The 19,837-nt window shown below is 44.0% G+C and overlaps 1 protein-coding gene across 12 annotated transcripts in view; it reads right to left on the reverse strand.

The window, feature by feature from the left end:
• Positions 1 to 19,837, reverse strand: part of DOCK7 (dedicator of cytokinesis 7) — a 94,157-nt gene that overhangs the window by 4,649 nt on the left and 69,671 nt on the right. For 4 of the 12 annotated variants that reach the window (XM_075286644.1, XM_075286641.1, XM_075286639.1 and 1 more), the window contains 15 exons: positions 19,655 to 19,837; positions 18,910 to 19,045; positions 18,227 to 18,323; positions 17,345 to 17,362; positions 13,543 to 13,639; positions 13,322 to 13,456; positions 12,912 to 13,064; positions 12,208 to 12,366; positions 11,449 to 11,549; positions 11,004 to 11,196; positions 10,320 to 10,463; positions 8,532 to 8,663; positions 6,874 to 6,888; positions 1,792 to 1,926; positions 209 to 298 (listed from right to left, as the gene is read on the reverse strand). In XM_075286644.1, the coding sequence (XP_075142745.1) occupies positions 209 to 298; positions 1,792 to 1,926; positions 6,874 to 6,888; positions 8,532 to 8,663; positions 10,320 to 10,463; positions 11,004 to 11,196; positions 11,449 to 11,549; positions 12,208 to 12,366; positions 12,912 to 13,064; positions 13,322 to 13,456; positions 13,543 to 13,639; positions 17,345 to 17,362; positions 18,227 to 18,323; positions 18,910 to 19,045; positions 19,655 to 19,837 (1,788 nt within the window). The remainder of the gene's footprint in view (positions 1 to 208; positions 299 to 1,791; positions 1,927 to 6,873; positions 6,889 to 8,531; positions 8,664 to 10,319; positions 10,464 to 11,003; positions 11,197 to 11,448; positions 11,550 to 12,207; positions 12,367 to 12,911; positions 13,065 to 13,321; positions 13,457 to 13,542; positions 13,640 to 17,344; positions 17,363 to 18,226; positions 18,324 to 18,909; positions 19,046 to 19,654) is intronic. The other 8 variants (XM_075286647.1, XM_075286642.1, XM_075286646.1 and 5 more) reach the window with 3 other exon arrangements.

The following is a 19,837-nucleotide window of genomic DNA, read 5'->3' on the forward strand; positions in this document are numbered from 1 at the left end:
ATCTGCGGTAAGATATGGCAGCGGCCACAACGCCTTATAAATGGTGGATGGGAGAATATTGTAATGTCATCTGTATGGTTACACATGGGGCAGATATCTGATCTGTATTGTTACACACGGGGCAGATATCTGATCTGTATTGTTGTATACGGGGCAGATCTCTCATTTGTATTGTTACACACGGGGCAGATCTGGGATCTTCCATTACCTTATTAGAGTCTAATTTACACTTATCGACTGGATTGGAATCCTTGATGACCTCAACAACATCCTCCCCGAAGCGCTCACCGTAAAATCCCTGAAGAGCAAGAAAAGTGCGGATTAAAGAGGTTCAGATGGGAGATCATTCACATTAAATGATGCACAGATAGTACTGCCTTCTCTATGTAAATAACCTAGGCACAGATAGTACTGCTTCCCCTATATATATAATGAAGGCACAGATAGTACTGCTTCCCCTATATATATAATGAAGGCACAGATAGTACTGCTTCCTCTATATATATAATGAAGGCACAGATAGTACTGCTTCCCCTATATATATAATGAAGGCACAGATAGTACTGCTTCCTCTATATATATAATGAAGGCACAGATAGTACTGCTTCCCCTATATATATAATGAAGGCACAGATAGTACTGCTTCCTCTATATATATAATGAAGGCACAGATAGTACTGCTTCCCCTATATATATAATGAAGGCACAGATAGTACTGCTTCCCATATATATATATATATATATATATATATATATATATATAATGAAGGCACAGATAGTACTGCTTCCCCTATATATATATATATATATATATATATATATATATATATATATATATATAATGAAGGCACAGATAGTACTGCTTCCCCTATATATATAATGAAGGCACAGATAGTACTGCTTCCCCTATATATATAATGAAGGCACAGATAGTACTGCTTCCCCTATATATATAATGAAGGCACAGATAGTACTGCTTCCCATATATATATATATATAATGAAGGCACAGATAGTACTGCTTCCCCTATATATATATATATATATATATAATGAAGGCACAGATAGTACTGCTTCCCCTATATATATAATGAAGGAACAAATAGTACTGCTTCCCCTATATATATAATGAAGGCACAGATAGTACTGCTTCCCCTATATATATAATGAAGGCACAGATAGTACTGCTTCCCCTATATATATAATGAAGGCACAAATAGTACTGCTTCCCCTATATATATATATAATGAAGGCACAGATAGTACTGCTTCCCCTATATATATATAATGAAGGCACAGATAGTACTGCTTCCCCTATATATATAATGAAGGCACAAATAGTACTGCTTCCCCTATATATATATAATGAAGGCACAGATAGTACTGCTTCCCCTATATATATATAATGAAGGCACAGATAGTACTGCTTCCCATATATATATATATATATATATATATATATATATATATATATATATATATATATATATATATATAATGAAGGCACAGATAGTACTGCTTCCCTGACTTTTTAAATTAATTATGCAGACACATGTAGTAGTGCTGCCCTGTCTCTCTGTATAAATATAGGAAAGAGGGAGGCAGTATTATCTGGGCCTAAAACAATGAGGTGCTCACTCATAGTGCGGTTTCCCCGTGGGCACAGATAATACTGTCTCCATGTTTCTTTTACTATATGAGGTGCTTCTAGGTACGGCCTCCCCACCCAATATACATAAGATGTAGGCACAGATAGTACTGTCTCCCTGTCTATAGTGATACATGCGCTTTACCTCCAGCCGGTGAGATATTTCCGCTAGTTTGGTTATCGCTGGTTCTTTGTAAACAAACTCTTGTTCGTCTAAATCTCCAAATCTGGTTCCATAAAAACCAACACGGAAATAGGTCCCAAACATTCTCTTCCCGACCTAAGGAGAAGGGGGAGGGGCTAAGTTATCACATGGTTAATGACCGGAGGACTTACAACCAATACTCTGATCATCTATACAGAACATCCCATAATCACGTCACTTATCGAGAGTTACGTATTCTCTTACGTCCCAGCTGCCTCCAGAGCTGCATTCACGATTCTCCCGGCTGCCATTAACCATACTGAGGCAGATTTTTTTTTTCATTTTTATATTTTTTGTTTTACTAATGCAGAATTTTGAATGCAGCTCTGGATGTGTACAAGTAATATGAATTAACTTGAGATGGTCCGTGGCGCCCGGTAGGTGGAAGAGACCACTGACCAATACTGGGAAACTCCGTGAAAGAAACCCTGCAACAACTGTAGTGCGCTCAGATACACGCAGTGGATGAAGCAATGGCGCCTGACGCTTAGAGGGTGTGCATTCTTCTGCAACCATGTGTAAGTACTCGAAAATATTATGCATCTAAAAAAGAAGAGAAATATCCTGCCGTTCTGTGTATACAGCTCCCGCACAGACCTATGGGTGTAACCCTGCGCCGTCTGCTCCTGCACTCCTGTGTTACTCCCTCGCGGACTCTTCTACAGACCGTAGAAGTAATACAGGACTGCAGGGTCAGACTACACATGGGTTGCCTGTAGTCTGTTAGGATGGAAACACATAGGTACGCATAGAAAAAGAGCTGGAATTGTTACAAGTTCTATTTTAGATGCACCGGAACATTAAAAATAATGGTGGCAAAAGTCTACACACCCTTTAACGCCTGTATCAGTCCTCATTCCCACTATCCTGCAGACTCCATCATCATCATCATCAATAAACATGGCGGCCTCCATAACACTGTCACAAATGCAGAACTTCGGGGCTTCAGAGCAACTCCATTGGCCATGGACGACTACTGCAGAACTACAACTCCCAGCATGCTCTGAAGGCTGCGGGCCGGTAGTCGTAGTGACACAGGCCGGCGATGGCGGCTGTCCTGGGGTGGCTACGGGTGCACTGACCGGCTGCGGCTCATATAGGGACCAAACCTCGCCCTCCGAGATGACTAGAACCAAAGAGGACGGCGACTATCTGGAGTGTGTGTGCGGTGAATGTGATGGATATAGCGCCACCAGGGGGGGGCTCCATGTACAAGGCGGACGCGCACAGTAGCAGAGAGGATTATAGGAAACTAAAGCGCTGATTAACCTATTATTTTCCAGAGGGAACAAATAATAGGGGCAGCTGAGAGAGGAGATTACACCGGAGAGCCATTACCAGAGCTGAGAGATAGCGCACAGCCACCATATTGTTATACAGCGCACGGTAAACCCCTCTCATCGCTGCTGCGTAGGGTGGGGGAGGGGATCATTATCACAGGGGGAGGGGTCTGCGCCAGCCGGGATACGCCTTATTACCACCATAGAAAACTGTAAGTGGGAAAAATTACAGTTCGCTAAAATGGTGCAAATTTAAATTTATTTTTTTTTCAAAAATTTTTGGGTCCAATTCAAAAAGAAAAAAAATTCCCGGTCATCTGGCACATAAAGGGTCAATCATATAGATGTAAATTTTTTAAATTTTTTTTCTCTTGGCTGAAGTTAAATGAGACAAACTTTAATATCCACGAAATGGAACTTACCACAACAGACAAGAGTAAAAAGTGGGGAGAGAAGGGTCAGCAACCGGGGGGGGGAGACAGTGGGGGAAGGGGGGAAAAAAACAGAAATTACTTTAATTAGGGATCGTCAAAAATAAATGGATCAAAACAAATATTCAACTGGAAGACGAACAAATGCAATGACAGGAGTGTGGAGCCGGGGGGCGATGCAGAGGCAGCGGGGTTAGTGGATGGAGGGGAAGAAGGACATGCGTGAGAAGCAGCACAAGGTAGACGATCGTGGCTGAGCAGGAAACGGGGACTAGAAGTGCCAGCAAGGACAGGTCGTCTACCCTGGAGTTAGAGCAGAAGAAGGAGAGGATGGAAGTTATCATGCAGAAAGATGGATGGACCAGAGAAGAAGGGCAGGGGTCGATTTAGCTAAACTGAGACCTAAATAATCCACATTAAAGGGGAAAATCACTGGAAAAATGGTCAGAAAACTTGTGTGGAAGGAAATAATACATTACTTATCCTGTATTATACTCCAGAGCTGCACTCACTATTCTGCTGGTGCAGCCACTGTGTACATACATTACATTACTTATCCTGTATTATACTCCAGAGCTGCGCTCACTATTCTGCTGGTACAGTCACTGTGTACATACATTACATTACTTATCCTGTATTATACCTCAGAGCTGCGCTCACTATTCTGCTGGTGCAGTCACTGTGTACATACATTACATTACTTATCCTGTATTATACTCCAGAGCTGCGCTCACTATTCTGCTGGTACAGTCACTGTGTACATACATTACATTACTTATCCTGTATTATACTCCAGAGCTGCGCTCACTATTCTGCTGGTGCAGTCACTGTGTACATACATTACATTACTTATCCTGTATTATACTCCAGAGCTGCGCTCACTATTCTGCTGGTACAGTCACTGTGTACATACATTACATTACTTATCCTGTATTATACTCCAGAGCTGCGCTCACTATTCTGCTGGTACAGTCACTGTGTACATACATTACATTACTTATCCTGTATTATACCCCAGAGCTGCGCTCACTATTCTGCTGGTACAGTCACTGTGTACATACATTACATTACTTATCCTGTGTTATACCTCAGAGCTGCGCTCACTATTCTGCTGGTGCAGTCACTGTGTACATACATTACATTACTTATCCTGTATTATACTCCAGAGCTGCGCTCACTATTCTGCTGGTACAGTCACTGTGTACATACATTACATTACTTATCCTGTATTATACTCCAGAGCTGCGCTCACTATTCTGCTGGTGCAGTCACTGTGTACATACATTACATTACTTATCCTGTATTATACTCCAGAGCTGCGCTCACTATTCTGCTGGTGCAGTCACTGTGTACATACATTACATTACTTATCCTGTATTATACTCCGGAGCTGCGCTCACTATTCTGCTGGTGCAGTCACTGTGTACATACATTACATTACTTATCCTGTATTACCCTCTAGAGCTGCGCTCACTATTCTGCTGGTACAGTCACTGTGTACATACATTACATTACTTATCCTGTATTATACTCCAGAGCTGCGCTCACTATTCTGCTGGTGCAGTCACTGTGTACATACATTACATTACTTATCCTGTATTATACTCCAGAGCCGCGCTCACTATTCTGCTGGTGCAGCCACTGTGTACATACATTACATTACTTATCCTGTATTATACTCCAGAGCTACGCTCACTATTCTGCTGGTACAGTCACTGTGTACATACATTACATTACTTATCCTGTATTATACTCCAGATCTGCGCTCACTATTCTGCTGGTGCAGTCACTGTGTACATACATTACATTACTTATCCTGTATTATACTCCAGAGCTGCGCTCACTATTCTGCTGGTGCAGTCACTGTGTACATACATTACATTACTTATCCTGTATTATACTCCAGAGCTGCGCTCACTATTCTGCTGGTGCAGTCACTGTGTACATACATTACATTACTTCTCCTGTATTATACTCCAGAGCTGCGCTCACTATTCTGCTGGTGCAGTCACTGTGTACATACATTACATTACTTATCCTGTATTATACTCCAGAGCTGCGCTCACTATTCTGCTGGTGCAGTCACTGTGTACATACACTACATTACTTATCCTGTATTATACTCCAGAGCTGCGCTCACTATTCTGCTGGTACAGTCACTGTGTACATACATTACATTACTTATCCTGTATTATACTCCAGAGCTGCGCTCACTATTCTGCTGGTGCAGTCACTGTGTACATACATTACATTACTTCTCCTGTATTATACTCCAGAGCTGCGCTCACTATTCTGCTGGTGCAGTCACTGTGTACATACATTACATTACTTATCCTGTATTATACTCCAGAGCTGCGCTCACTATTCTGCTGGTGCAGTCACTGTGTACATACACTACATTACTTATCCTGTATTATACTCCAGAGCTGCGCTCACTATTCTGCTGGTACAGTCACTGTGTACATACATTACATTACTTATCCTGTATTATACTCCAGAGCTGCGCTCACTATTCTGCTGGTACAGTCACTGTGTACATACACTACATTACTTATCCTGTATTATACTCCAGAGCTGCGCTCACTATTCTGCTGGTGCGGTCACTGTGTACATACATTATATGACTTATCCTGTATTATACTCCAGAGCTGCGCTCACTATTCTGCTGGTGCAGTCACTGTGTACATACATTACATTACTTATCCTGTATTATACTCCAGAGCTGCGCTCACTATTCTGCAGGTGGAGAACCAGCTCATACTATCTACCCTATGAGTCTGGGAAAGCTGGGTGAGCCCCACGCGGGAGCGCTAATGGACTCCTACATATTTTTTATTTGGGGGGGGGGGGGCTGTTTTTGGAGAACAATTTGGGATACACAGAAACCTAGAGCATCCTATGCTGTATATATCCACCAGCTAAGGGTATATAGACTATGATGACTGACCTGGGCTGTATATATCCACCACCTAAGGGTATATAGACTATGATGGCTGACCTAGGCTGTATATATCCACCACCTAAGGGTATATAGACTATGATGGCTGACCTAGGCTGTATATATCCACCACCTAAGGGTATATAGACTATGATGGCTGAATCGACCCCTTGATATTGGAGGTGACTACATGTGGAGGATGATGAGGGTGATGGGATTAGTGTGGGGCTGTGAGCTCATGCACTAGGTCTAGCTGGCCTGCTCTGATGCCATGTGTCAGGTGACAGCACACAGCCCACCGCTAGCACAGGTGGGACAAGCAGAGGGGCTCAGACTATTAGTGGTCGTCACTGTCCGCACGCACGGTACCTACCTCCCAGCCAGTGCTCTGTGTAACAAGGAGATAAAAAACAGCGTCAACAATGTACAATCACAGGCCCGGGCAATCAGGCAGGACTACAACTCCCAGCATGTCGTGTCCGAGCCTCAGCAAGGAACACCAGCTCAGACTCACTGAGGGTCTCCGGCTGGTGGAAATAGAAAGACTCAGGCAAAGCATTCTGGGAAGTGAGTGCGGCCCCAGAGAGAAGTCTCCTCGTACCCTGAACCACAAAGACAGCGCACAAGATACGGAATATTAGTAGTGTCACTATTGTGTAGTCAGCGCGAGATGTCTCATAGTATATGGGGAAGTGGTATAGTGCTGATAGATGGATAGATATATAGATAGATAGATAGATAGATAGGAGATACATAGATAGATAGGAGATAGATAGATAGATAGGAGATAGATAGATAGATAGGAGATAGATAGATAGGAGATAGATAGATAGATAGATAGATAGATAGATAGATAGATAGATAGATAGATAGGAGATAGATAGATAGGAGATAGATAGATAGATAGATAGATAGATAGGAGATAGATAGATAGATAGATAGATAGATAGATAGATAGATAGATAGATAGAGAGAGAGAGAGAGATAGATAGATAGGAGATAGATAGATAGATAGATAGGAGATAGATAGATAGATAGATAGATAGATAGATAGGAGATAGATAGATAGAAAGATAGATAGATAGATAGATAGATAGATAGATAGATAGAGAGGAGATAGAGAGGAGATAGATAGATAGATAGATAGATAGATAGATAGATAGGAGATAGATAGATAGATAGATAGATGATAGATAGATAGGAGATAGATAGATAGATAGATAGATAGATAGATAGATAGATAGGAGATAGATAGATAGATAGATAGATAGATAGATAGATAGATAGATAGATAGGAGATAGATAGATAGGAGATAGATAGATAGATAGATAGGAGATAGATAGATAGATAGATAGATAGATAGATAGATAGATAGATAGATAGGAGATAGATAGATAGATAGATAGATAGATAGATAGATAGGAGATAGAAGATAGATAGATAGATAGATAGATAGATAGATAGATAGGAGATAGATAGATAGATAGATAGATAGATAGATAGATAGATAGGAGATAGATAGATAGATAGATAGATAGATAGATAGATAGATATTCTCCGCAGATGATGATGTTACTTTATATCTAGACAGAATATCCGGATCTCTCTGACATTCCCCTGCTGTATATATATACTGTATATATGAGACGCACAGTGTATATAGCAGAGCTGGAGATGATGGGTAAGTGCTCGGCTCTGTTGGGTGTAGACTCTTCCGCTGGAGAAGGTCATCACTACAGGGGGGTAATAACATCTTCTGCCTGTCAGTCCTAATCTGTAGATCTGCGCTGTCTGACTGTAAATGTCAGTGTGAACGTGCGCGACGCCTTCATCTCCAGCAGGGATTCTGTGCACTCATGTAAGAAGTGTCTGGAGATGTAATACACCTGGCGGGCACTAGAGGGCAGTGAACTAGATGTTTGTGTAGTGCCTGATCACCATCAATCACCACCAGCGAAGTCACATGACTACAACATGACAGCTACACCCCGAGATGACAGTGAATTGTACAGTGTGGACACCACACACACCTGGTGGACGATCTTGCTGAACGCTTCCTGCAGTTTACCGTGAATTGTACACAGTTTCTTGGCGTCTCGGTTGGCCTCGTGTATGGGGATAAGAACTTTGTAGACGTCATTCACGGCCTCGTACATTCCAGCCTGGAAAAAAGTCACCAATCAGGAAGAGTGAGCGGCGGGAAGAATGTCATTATATATAAAGTTCTATGGATCTAGCTGAGTGGGCGGCCCTTCCTGCTGTGATGTCACAGCTGTATTGTGTGCTCTAAGCCAATCATATGCCTCCCATGCTGCTCCTCCTCCCCTCTCGCAGCATGCACACACAGAGAAAGAGAAGCTGCAGCCGCCTCCTCTCCTTTTTTGTCCTCCACTTTCTGTTTTACATTAGATGGATTTTTTTCATGGTTGAGGTTTCTGAATTGGCCACACCCCTCAATTACATCTATACACCCATATATACTATATAGATAGGGTTTGTCTAGTCCGGCCTCCCTATAATCAACTTCATATGGGACAAACCTCCTTGGGTTGTAACATCTAAAATTGTCACCACACTTTTAACCCTTCAACAACCACCCAGTCTTTAATGGTGGTAAGAGCAGGGTCACCGAGGAGAAGACAGAAGTCGCTTCATAAGCGCTATGTAGTGTGACTAGGTCACAAGTTTGCTGGTGTCACTGCTATAGTAGAGGTTCTCACAAATCCAGGACAGCTCCTTAGGTGACGAATGTCCCCGCAGGAGGCAGTTTAGTTCTGGTGGCTCCTATAGATGCTGAAATACTCTGGGATTATGTATATACTGTGTGTAGCACAATGCTGAGTGATATACAACACTTTCCCTGCCATGGCAGACATCCTGACAAATCCAGAACAGGTACTAAGGTGACCAATGTCTCCGCAGGAGGCAGTTTTTCTCTGGTGGCTCCTACAGAGGCTGAAACACTACGGGGTTATGTATATACTGTATCGGTAGCACAATGCTGAGTGATATACGAGACTTCCCATGGCAGACGTCCTGACAAATCTAGAATAGCTCCTTTGGTGACCAATGTTCCCGCAGGAGGCAGTTTAGTTCTGGTGGCTCCTATAGATGCTGAGAAACTATGGGGTTATGTATATACTGTATCAGTAGCACAATGCTGGGTGATATATGACACTTTTTCTGCCATGTCAGACGTCCTGACAAATCCAGAACATCTCCTCAGGTGACGAATGTCCCCGCAGGAGGCAGTTTAGTTCTGCTAGCTCCTATAGATGCTGAAATTCTCCGGAATTATGTATATACTGTATCAGTAGCACAATGATGGGCGATATACGACACTTTCCCTGCCATGGCAGACGTCCTAACAAATCCAGAACAGGTCCTTAGGTGACCATTGTCCCCGCAGGAGGCAGTTTAGCCCTGGTGGCTCCTATAGGTGCTGAAACACTATGGGGTTATGTATATACTGTATCAGTAGCACAATGATGGGCGATATACGACACTTTCCCTGCCATGGCAGACGTCCTAACAAATCCAGAACATCTCCTTAGGTGAGCAATGTCCCCGCAGGAGGCAGTTTAGCCCTGGTGTCCCCTATAGATGCCATACTGAGTGGGCAGACACTGCTGGCTAATCCCTGCTGTGATACATCTGCTGCCTTGTTTCCTACTTATAGTGAATTAACATTTCCTTGGAGGAGGAGCCTGAGGCAGAGGAGATTACCCGACATATAAGATGCATCTGATGCAAAGTCCTAGAGCTCCTGCTGCTCATCTCACGGAAATGTTACCGTCAGTAATTAACCGTTACATTACCATGGAGAATGACGCTGCCGCCTGTTCCAAGAGTCCGACCAGTCCGGCCTCTGTGAAGTATTTCCCTGAGCAGATTCCTTCTTCATCTGGCGACACCACGTCGTCCGACACCGCAGACTCTTCCAAGACGTTGGAGGAGATATTCTGTGGAAGGAGATCATCTCATCATGAAGTTACAATTTTAGATAAATAGCTTAATTATTATATAATCCGTAGACGGTATCCGTACGCGTCACATGACCTCCAACTATAAAACCACTTGTCATATAGGAATCGTGCAGGTCAATAGAAGTAACTTTGTAATAGATGATATTGAAGAAATCTGTTTCTTTCTCCACTAGGCAGGCTGCTATTTGTATAGAAGTCTATGGAGAGGGGAGGAGGCGGCTGCTCATTGAATTGCTGGCATGTTCTGTCTCATCCTGAGACACAACACAATCAAAAAAGCTCCCTGACTCTCAGTGTAGCAGCTGCAATTATTTGTTACTGCCAGAAGCCTCCTCCCCTTCCCCTTTCCATAGACTTCTATGTAAAAAGTCAGCCTGATAAGTGAAGAAGGACACAGAGAGAATGATACATCAAGTCTATTGGAAATAAATAAATATATATATATATATATATATATATATATATATATATATATATATATATATATATATATCTTGACTGTTTGTGTATATTCACCTGGAATGTGACGCAGCCTACGGGCAGATACTTGCGGTCTTCTAACATGCTGAGATACTCTGCGACCAGCGCGGCGGAGTGCACCAGGCACTGCGCCGATTCTGCGTGGTTGCTCCTTTCGGAATGTTTCCCCGCCATGTTCTGCAGCCACGTTAACCGCAGATCTGGTGATGTCTGGTAACCTTTGGCAATTCTAAAACAAGGAGACAAGGAGAAAATATCTATGTGTGAAAATCCCATTTTCTAAAGTAGACCATGAGATAAGGGGGTGGAGACTTTTGCAACCATTCCTTGGAGTCTTCCATTGCATCTGAAATTAAAAAAGCAGATCCATACGTGGTCCGGTGTGAAAATCTCAAACAGTATTTTGAATTCGGCTCATGTGAAATAAAAGTGCTGAATAATGATTGCAAAATTATTCACACCCCGGTAAACCTTCCCCCACCTGTACATGAGGTCAATCAGCATCTCCGGGTCCTCCTGATGTTCCTTCATCTTCACCGTGTCCGAAAGGATCATATGGAGGTTAAAGACCAAATCCTGGACCTGAAATAGAAAACCGCTTTAGTCCACATGATGGCAAATAGAAAACTCAAACCAAAACTTGTAAACCCAGAAATACTAAATTTTAGGGCCTATCAAAAAATTTTAGGAAATAAAATGACCAAAAAAAATTTGGACCCAAAAATCTTTCCTATCGGAGAACCAGGGTGATAAAAAAAATATTCCATTTACAGCACAAACCTCCATGTGGCCTTATAGATACGCTGAGGTCTTATGCCAGGTTCTCTAGTCACACCCAAAGCTGCCTTCCACTGGTTTATAGCTTAGTTTGCTGCTGGTAACATGCAAGCAACAGAATTCTGAATTTAGCTTTAGATGTGACTGGAGACGAAAACACAATGTGAAACGTCCTCTAAAAATTGTATTTATTTATTTTAATTTAGTTACTTTCTTAAAAAAAACTTTATGTTCAATTCAAATGAATGTGAAGGAAACTGGAAGAAATTTCACAGCCTGAGCTCCCTCTAGTGGTGGTTGCTGGAAATACATCTCAGTTATAAAGAAGTTTCAGTGTCACACCCTCTCTCAGCAAGGTCACACCTTATACATTATAGAGATAGCAAATCCACTATGGACACCCTAAGGACGTGCAGGATCCCTTAGTACCGTATCCGTCTGTTCCCAGTCACTGCGTACGCACCTGATCCGGGAAGGTCGTCTCACGAAGCTCCAGATCTTCCTCGGCGTAGGTTAATATGGTCTTCAGGGAGCGCCTTAAGAATTCCTCGTTGAAATTCTGAGATGTTCCGACAAGGGAGGACAATGACATGGTCACCTGCATCTTCACCCGGGCAAAATTCTGGAAAAATCATGAACGGTGTCAGATACTCGTAGAAAGTGATAAGAAGGAAGTGGTAGACCCGACCAGACCTAGAAGATCCAGACCTCTGCTTGCTGGGAGTGAATAGACACGAACGTCTTATCTATAGCTGAGCAGTTTGTTACAATGTATCAGTCTTAGTATTTTATCTACGGACAGCAGAAGACGTCTCCACAGGGCTCCAGACTAAGTCCAGATAAGATTTCCGCAAGACATTCTGAACATAGACCCATGCCTAATAAGTTGCCCCCAAGTGCAGGATCTGGGGTATCTGCGCATTACATTACAACTATGCAATACCTGATTTCCCCTGTGGTGGCGCTGCAGATATATAAAAGCTTGCTGATAGGATCCCCCAATTATTACAGCAGGTCAATGAAAATCTAAGCAGTGGGACAGCTTGAGATCGATTGACTTGAACCCTTTAAGTAAAAGGGATAATCCAACGCAGAGGACCCCTTTAACTGAGGCTCCTGAGAGATCACAAATTTAGAATAAAACCAGGACAAGATGGCCGCACTCACATTGCCAATCTCAAAGTTCTGCCTCATGAGCAGGTAGAGCGAGGCGCTGGCGTGTGAGCGGATGGTGCCGATGCTGCTGCTGCAATGTCGGAGCAGTCGCAGGCAGAGGTCCGCGCATTGCTCCGTCTCCTCCTCAAACAGCAGCTCCGGAAACTGCAGGAGAGAAGCAGAAAACAGAAAGGACAGGAGATTAGAGAAAGAAATCAATATGCAGGAGCTGACACTGCTGAAGAGACCCCAGCATCAGTGTCGGCCAGGTCTGTCTGCTGCATGTAGAGTCGGACATACAATCGTAAATGTATCTTTAGATCACTTTTGATGTCTTGCCATCCTCGTACGAGATGTTATTTGCACGTATGCAGACCCTGAATACAGACCCTACAGGGTCTACACGGCCATTCACACCCTACCTTAGAGACCAATGCCCTTTGTGTTGCAAAGCAGTGCTGCAGATAGAGGGCGCTCTGGTTACAGGCCATACTGTGGAGAAGAGTCTTCAGTACTCCGCCCAGGATACTCTCTTTGGACTCTGTTAAAGACACAGTCTGGGGGGGGGAGGGGAGACAATATGTAAGAATTGACCCAACTTTCTACCCAGGATCTAAGACTGTCCAGTGTAACCCGCCCTGACCTGCACTACAATCTCCAGCGTGTCCAGTATGATCAGATTGGCCTCGGTGGCCAGGTTGCCATCTATAAGGGCTTCGTGCTCCAGCTCTGCTCTGGACCTAGAGAAGGAGAAGAAGGATCAGATACGAGCCAAAGAGACTGCTGATAACAGAAAGCACAAGAGAGACCGCGGAGGATGAACACAGCAGACGGCACATGGCTCCATCACATCCCAAAATGCAACAAACGCAGCACAAGAGAACTCCAGATAACATTCACATAGATCTATAGTCACTGACTGATAGCGGAGGGCGGAGACTGAGCCAGGGGGCGGAGACAGGGACAGGGGGCGGAGACCATGCAGTGGAGAAGGTGCTGCAGATATACCTGGGACAGGGGGCGGAGACTATACCTGGGACAGGGGGCGGAGACTATACCTGGGACAGGGGGGGGAGACTATACCTGGGATAGAGGGCGGAGACTATACCTGGGACAGGGGGCGGAGACTATACCTGGGACAGGGGGCGGAGGCTATACCTGGGACAGGGGGCGGAGGCTATACCTGGGACAGGGGGGGGAGACTATACCTGGGATAGAGGGCGGAGACTATACCTGGGACAGGGGGTGGAGACTATACCTGGGACAGGGGGCGGAGACTATACCTGAGACAGGGGGTGGAGACTATCCCTGGGACAGAGGGCGGAGAATATACCTGAGACAGAGGCGGAGACTATACCTGGGATAGAGGGCGGAGACTATACCTGAGACACAGGGCAGAGTCTATACCAGGGACATGGGGCGGAGACTATACCTGGGACAGGGGGCGGAGACTATACCTGAGACACAGGGCAGAGTCTATACCAGGGACATGGGGCGGAGACTATGTGTTTCATGGATGGCAGGAAAAAACCTAACTACTCAGTATCAGACTATAGTCACATTTCTAGTAATGAATTAAAGGTTGATCTGAATTCTAATTCAGCCTGCAGTGTAAAGTATGGTGGTGACCAGAACTTATGCTGGTGACTGAACCTCAACGGAAATTTTTTATGTTCAATGGCAAATAACATGAAAAGTAAATGTAACACGGCACATGCAGACACGGTTAGTATAGAAGACTTTATAGAAGAATCTTTAGTACGTCAGATACAGAACAGGATGGTGAGAGATTTACAGGAACATGCTCAGAAATATCCAAGATCTGATAAGATGGAGATTCCACCCCAAGAATCCTCCTGGTCAGCGGAGAGCATGGAGGAAACAGAGACATATGTACTAGGCAGAGAACCCCTCCACCATAATGTCCTGCCCGAAAGACACCCCAAGTAATGATTTCATTTACATAAAATCTAAATATTATTTTACAGAACATGTATAATTAGTATAGAAAATAGTGAGCGACCTCCTGTATACATTACTTATCCTGTATTATACTCCGGAGCTGCGCTCACTATTCTGCTGGTGCAGTCACTGTGTACATACATTACATTACTTATCCTGTATTATACTCCGGAGCTGCGCTCACTATTCTGCTGGTACAGTCACTGTGTACATACATGACATTACTTATCCTGTATTATACTCCAGAGCTGCGCTCACTATTCTTCTGGTGCAGTCACTGTGTACATACATTACATTACTTATCCTGTATTATACTCCAGAGCTGCGCTCACTATTCTGCTGGTGCAGTCACTGTGTACATACATTACATTACTTATCCTGTATTATACTCCAGAGCTGTGCTCACTATTCTGCTGGTACAGTCACTGTGTACATACACTACATTACTTATCCTGTATTATACTCCAGAGCTGCGCTCACTATTCTGCTGGTACAGTCACTGTGTACATACACTACATTACTTATCCTGTATTATACTCCAGAGCTGCGCTCACTATTCTGCTGGTGCAGTCACTGTGTACATACATTACATTACTTATCCTGTATTATACTCCAGAGCTGCGCTCACTATTCTGCTGGTACAGTCACTGTGTACATACATTACATTACTGATCCTGTATTATACTCCAGAGCTGCGCTCACTATTCTGCTGGTGCAGTCACTGTGTACATACATTACATTACTTATCCTGTATTATACTCCAGAGCTGCGCTCACTATTCTGCTGGTGCAGTCACTGTGTACATACATTACATTACTTATCCTGTATTATACTCCAGAGCTGCGCTCACTATTCTGCTGGTACAGTCACTGTGTACATACATTACATTACTTATCCTGTATTATACTCCAGAGCTGCGCTCACTATTCTGCTGGTACAGTCACTGTGTACACACATTACATTACTTATCCTGTATTATACTCCAGAGCTGCGCTCACTATTCTGCTGGTGCAGTCACTGTGTACACACATTACATTACTTATCCTGTATTATACTCCAGAGCTGCGCTCACTATTCTGCTGGTACAGTCACTGTGTACATACATTACATTACTTATCCTGTATTATACTCCAGAGCTGCGCTCACTATTCTGCTGGTGCAGTCACTGTGTACATACATTACATTACTTATCCTGTATTATACTCCAGAGCTGCGCTCACTATTCTGCTGGTACAGTCACTGTGTACATACATTACATTACTTATCCTGTATTATACTCCAGAGCTGCGCTCACTATTCTGCTGGTACAGTCACTGTGTACATACATTACATTACTTATCCTGTATTATACTCCAGAGCTGCGCTCACTAATCTGCTGGTGCAGTCACTGTGTACATACATTACATTACTTATCCTGTATTATACTCCAGAGCTGCGCTCACTATTCTGCTGGTACAGTCACTGTGTACATACATTACATTACTTATCCTGTATTATACTCCAGAGCTGTGCTCACTATTCTGCTGGTACAGTCACTGTGTACATACATTACATTACTTATCCTGTATTATACTCCAGAGCTGCGCTCACTATTCTGCTGGTGCAGTCACTGTGTACATACATTACATTACTTATCCTGTATTATACTCCAGAGCTGCGCTCACTATTCTGCTGGTACAGTCACTGTGTACATACATTACATTACTTATCCTGTATTATACTCCAGAGCTGCGCTCACTATTCTGCTGGTGCAGTCACTGTGTACATACATTACATTACTTATCCTGTATTATACTCCAGAGCTGCGCTCACTATTCTGCTGGTACAGTCACTGTGTACATACATTACATTACTTATCCTGTATTATACTCCAGAGCTGCGCTCACTATTCTGCTGGTACAGTCACTGTGTACATACATTACATTACTTATCCTGTATTATACTCCAGAGCTGCGCTCACTATTCTGCTGGTACAGTCACTGTGTACATACATTACATTACTTATCCTGTATTATACCCCAGAGCTGTGCTCACTATTCTGCTGGTACAGTCACTGTGTACATACATTACATTACTTATCCTGTATTATACTCCAGTGCTGCGCTCACTATTCTGCTGGTACAGTCACTGTGTACATACATTACATTACTTATCCTGTATTATACTCCAGAGCTGCGCTCACTATTCTGCTGGTACAGTCACTGTGTACATACATTACATTACTTATCCTGTATTATACTCCAGAGCTGCGCTCACTATTCTGCTGGTACAGTCATTATGTAATTATGCTTAGTGTCAGGCACCTATATCCAGTATAACCTATGTATTAACCATATATAGACAGACGCCATCACTCCATGTAATATACAGCATACAAATAACACTGAATACACGGGTGTTGTCTCAGCCTTTACACGACCACAAGACGGAGGGATCCATAAATGCAGATTGTTATGGGGGGACGCACACTACAGACACTGTACCTGCAGGGTTTGTGGCTTCTATATACACAGCGCATGTGGAAAGACAACCAGAAGTATCATTAGGATGGGGAGGGGGAGATACAGGGGGACCACAAAGGGTCGGGGCTTACAAAAAAAAATATAGGAAGGACGTATAAATGATCGCCTACACCCCCCCTTCCCATATTAAAAGATTCAGAATTAAAATTACTTAAAATTTTAAAAATAAAACCTAATAACCTCAAATCTCGTATATGAGGAGGGCAGTGATGTCACCAACCCTTCCAAAATAACTCCACCCTCCCCTGCTGACATCATCAGATCTCACATTTTGTCATAGACAGACTATGGCAATGAAACAAAACATTTACAGCAGGCCGTAAAGCGAGAAGCTATTTTCGGACCAGTCTGCAATGTTGTCCATTTGGCCACTAGATGTCATAATCCTTACCTTTCACCACCTACAACAGCTCGGGGTCTTTGGATCCTTTATTAGCCGCCCTTTCACTGATTTTGGCACAATTGGAGTTTTCCCTTTAACCCCCACCATTCCTGAGCAATCAGTTTTGCTGCCTAAAATGTTAACTAAACTCCCTAAAGTGAGTGGTTTCAGGAAGTAGTGGGCAAGTGATTGAAAACATGAGTCACACCCCTTTGCCTGCCCATGCCTGACACCACCCACTTGACATATTAGGCAGCACAACTACTAGCCCTGGTTGCTCTGGAACGGTGGGGGCGAGAGAAAAAGATTCAACTATGCCGAAATCAGTGGAGAGGCGGCTATTCAAAGATGCAAATAACTGGAGCTGGTGGGGAAGGTGAAAGGTCGTCTTACATCTAATATCCAGCAACAGATCAATTCAGAATGACAAGACACGACATCATGGGTGCGCGGGCTCGTACTTGTCCATCTTGTCTGTGTTCTGCCTCCAGTGCGTCATCTCCTTCCTCCAGCGTAGGTTTTCTTGGCTGCCAAAGGCACTTCCAGACGGGCTCCGCTCTGCCAAGAAAAATGGAGCTGACTCAGCGTTTTTAGTTGGAGAGCAGAACGTGACGCGTCATAAATCTGCGGGCGCCACGGCGGGTGATTTACCTCCGTGCCGTGCACTAAATCAGAGCCGCAGTGAGAGGAAGAAACTCCAGAATCTGCTCTGCATTGTTTACGACTCCTAGAAAGTCTCCAGACGACTACTTATTAACTGCAGCGGGCCAAAAATATCCCAGCAATGACATGAGAGGACAGATAGGGGGCAGCAGTGAGCACAGGAGAAATGTCCTTTTAGGGTAAAGTGATGGTAAAGCTGCGCTGCTGGGCTATGATGGAGCAGACCTCGCAGGAGGACAAGGCTCCGGGGCCCCACTTGTGAACGGAGCAGCGGTCACACATCGCCAATCCACAGGGCAGACAGAAGTAGCCGAGTGCAGAGCTTTCTGATCATAACATACAGTATAATAGGGAATGGCTAATACTTCTCATAGTCTCCGGGGTGACAGTATCTACACGGGTGCAATGTCCCCCCCAACCGAAATCACTCCATACACACTGGGCCCCATAATCCTTACAAAGTTGGTCTGGACAGACCTACCAAGCTGACCTCGGCTTCTTCTGACCATCTCCTGCCTGGCCCCGATGCTGCCCAGAATGGCTTCCTCCAGTTTGGCCCTCATGTCTTTCGACTTCTTGAATGTTAAGCTGTTCATCCGTTCAAAGGCTTTCTTGCCCTGAAATAGAAAGATGAAAATTTACAAAAAAAAACCCTGGACCTTGCATTTTCTTGCAACAAAAGCCTGCACTCTGTTCTGCCACCACTAGGGGGAGCTGCATACATGTATATGGAGCGCCTATTAGAGAGGACCTCTCACCACCACAACCAATTCTATCTATAGTCCTTCCTTAATCGGCGTCCATCTTCGGATTCTGGCACAGTTGGAATTTTTACTCTCGCCCTCACCGTTCTCAGGTTTGGTACATGATATGCTACCTAGACTCCCTAACATCAAGTGGGTGAAGGCAGGAACAGGCAAGGGAGGGGATAACTAGGGGCTCCAACCAGAGATGGACAGAAGCAAGGGAGTGTGTCCATCTCAAATCAGAGGTGGACAGAGCTCTGAGTCACGCCCCCTTGTCTGCTCCTGCCTGACACCACCCACTTGACATTAGGGAGTCTAGTTAACAGATCATGCACCAAAATTAACTGCACTGATTGCTCAGGAACGGTGGGGGATAGAGAAAAAATTCTAACTGTGCCAGAATCAGTAAAGTACGGACACCTTGCTGTGGGGACTGGATGTGAATGGTTGTCACCCACTCGTGACCTACAAAGCCCTCACCTTGTACTCGAAGCAGGAGACGCAGAGGTAGAGCAGGTCCAGCAGGCGGTTCAGCTGCAGGATGGACAGGTCCGTGAACCATTTCTGCAACACAATCTCATCCGCGTTCTTCAGCACCCAGAGGAGGCAAATCAGGAGGCTGCGGCTGGACTCTGCGGAGAAGGTGGAGTGCTGCCGAGGGGG

The sequence above is a fragment of the Leptodactylus fuscus genome, chromosome 9, assembly GCF_031893055.1.
Source record: "Leptodactylus fuscus isolate aLepFus1 chromosome 9, aLepFus1.hap2, whole genome shotgun sequence".
In the NCBI taxonomy this organism is placed as follows: Eukaryota; Metazoa; Chordata; class Amphibia; order Anura; family Leptodactylidae; genus Leptodactylus; species Leptodactylus fuscus.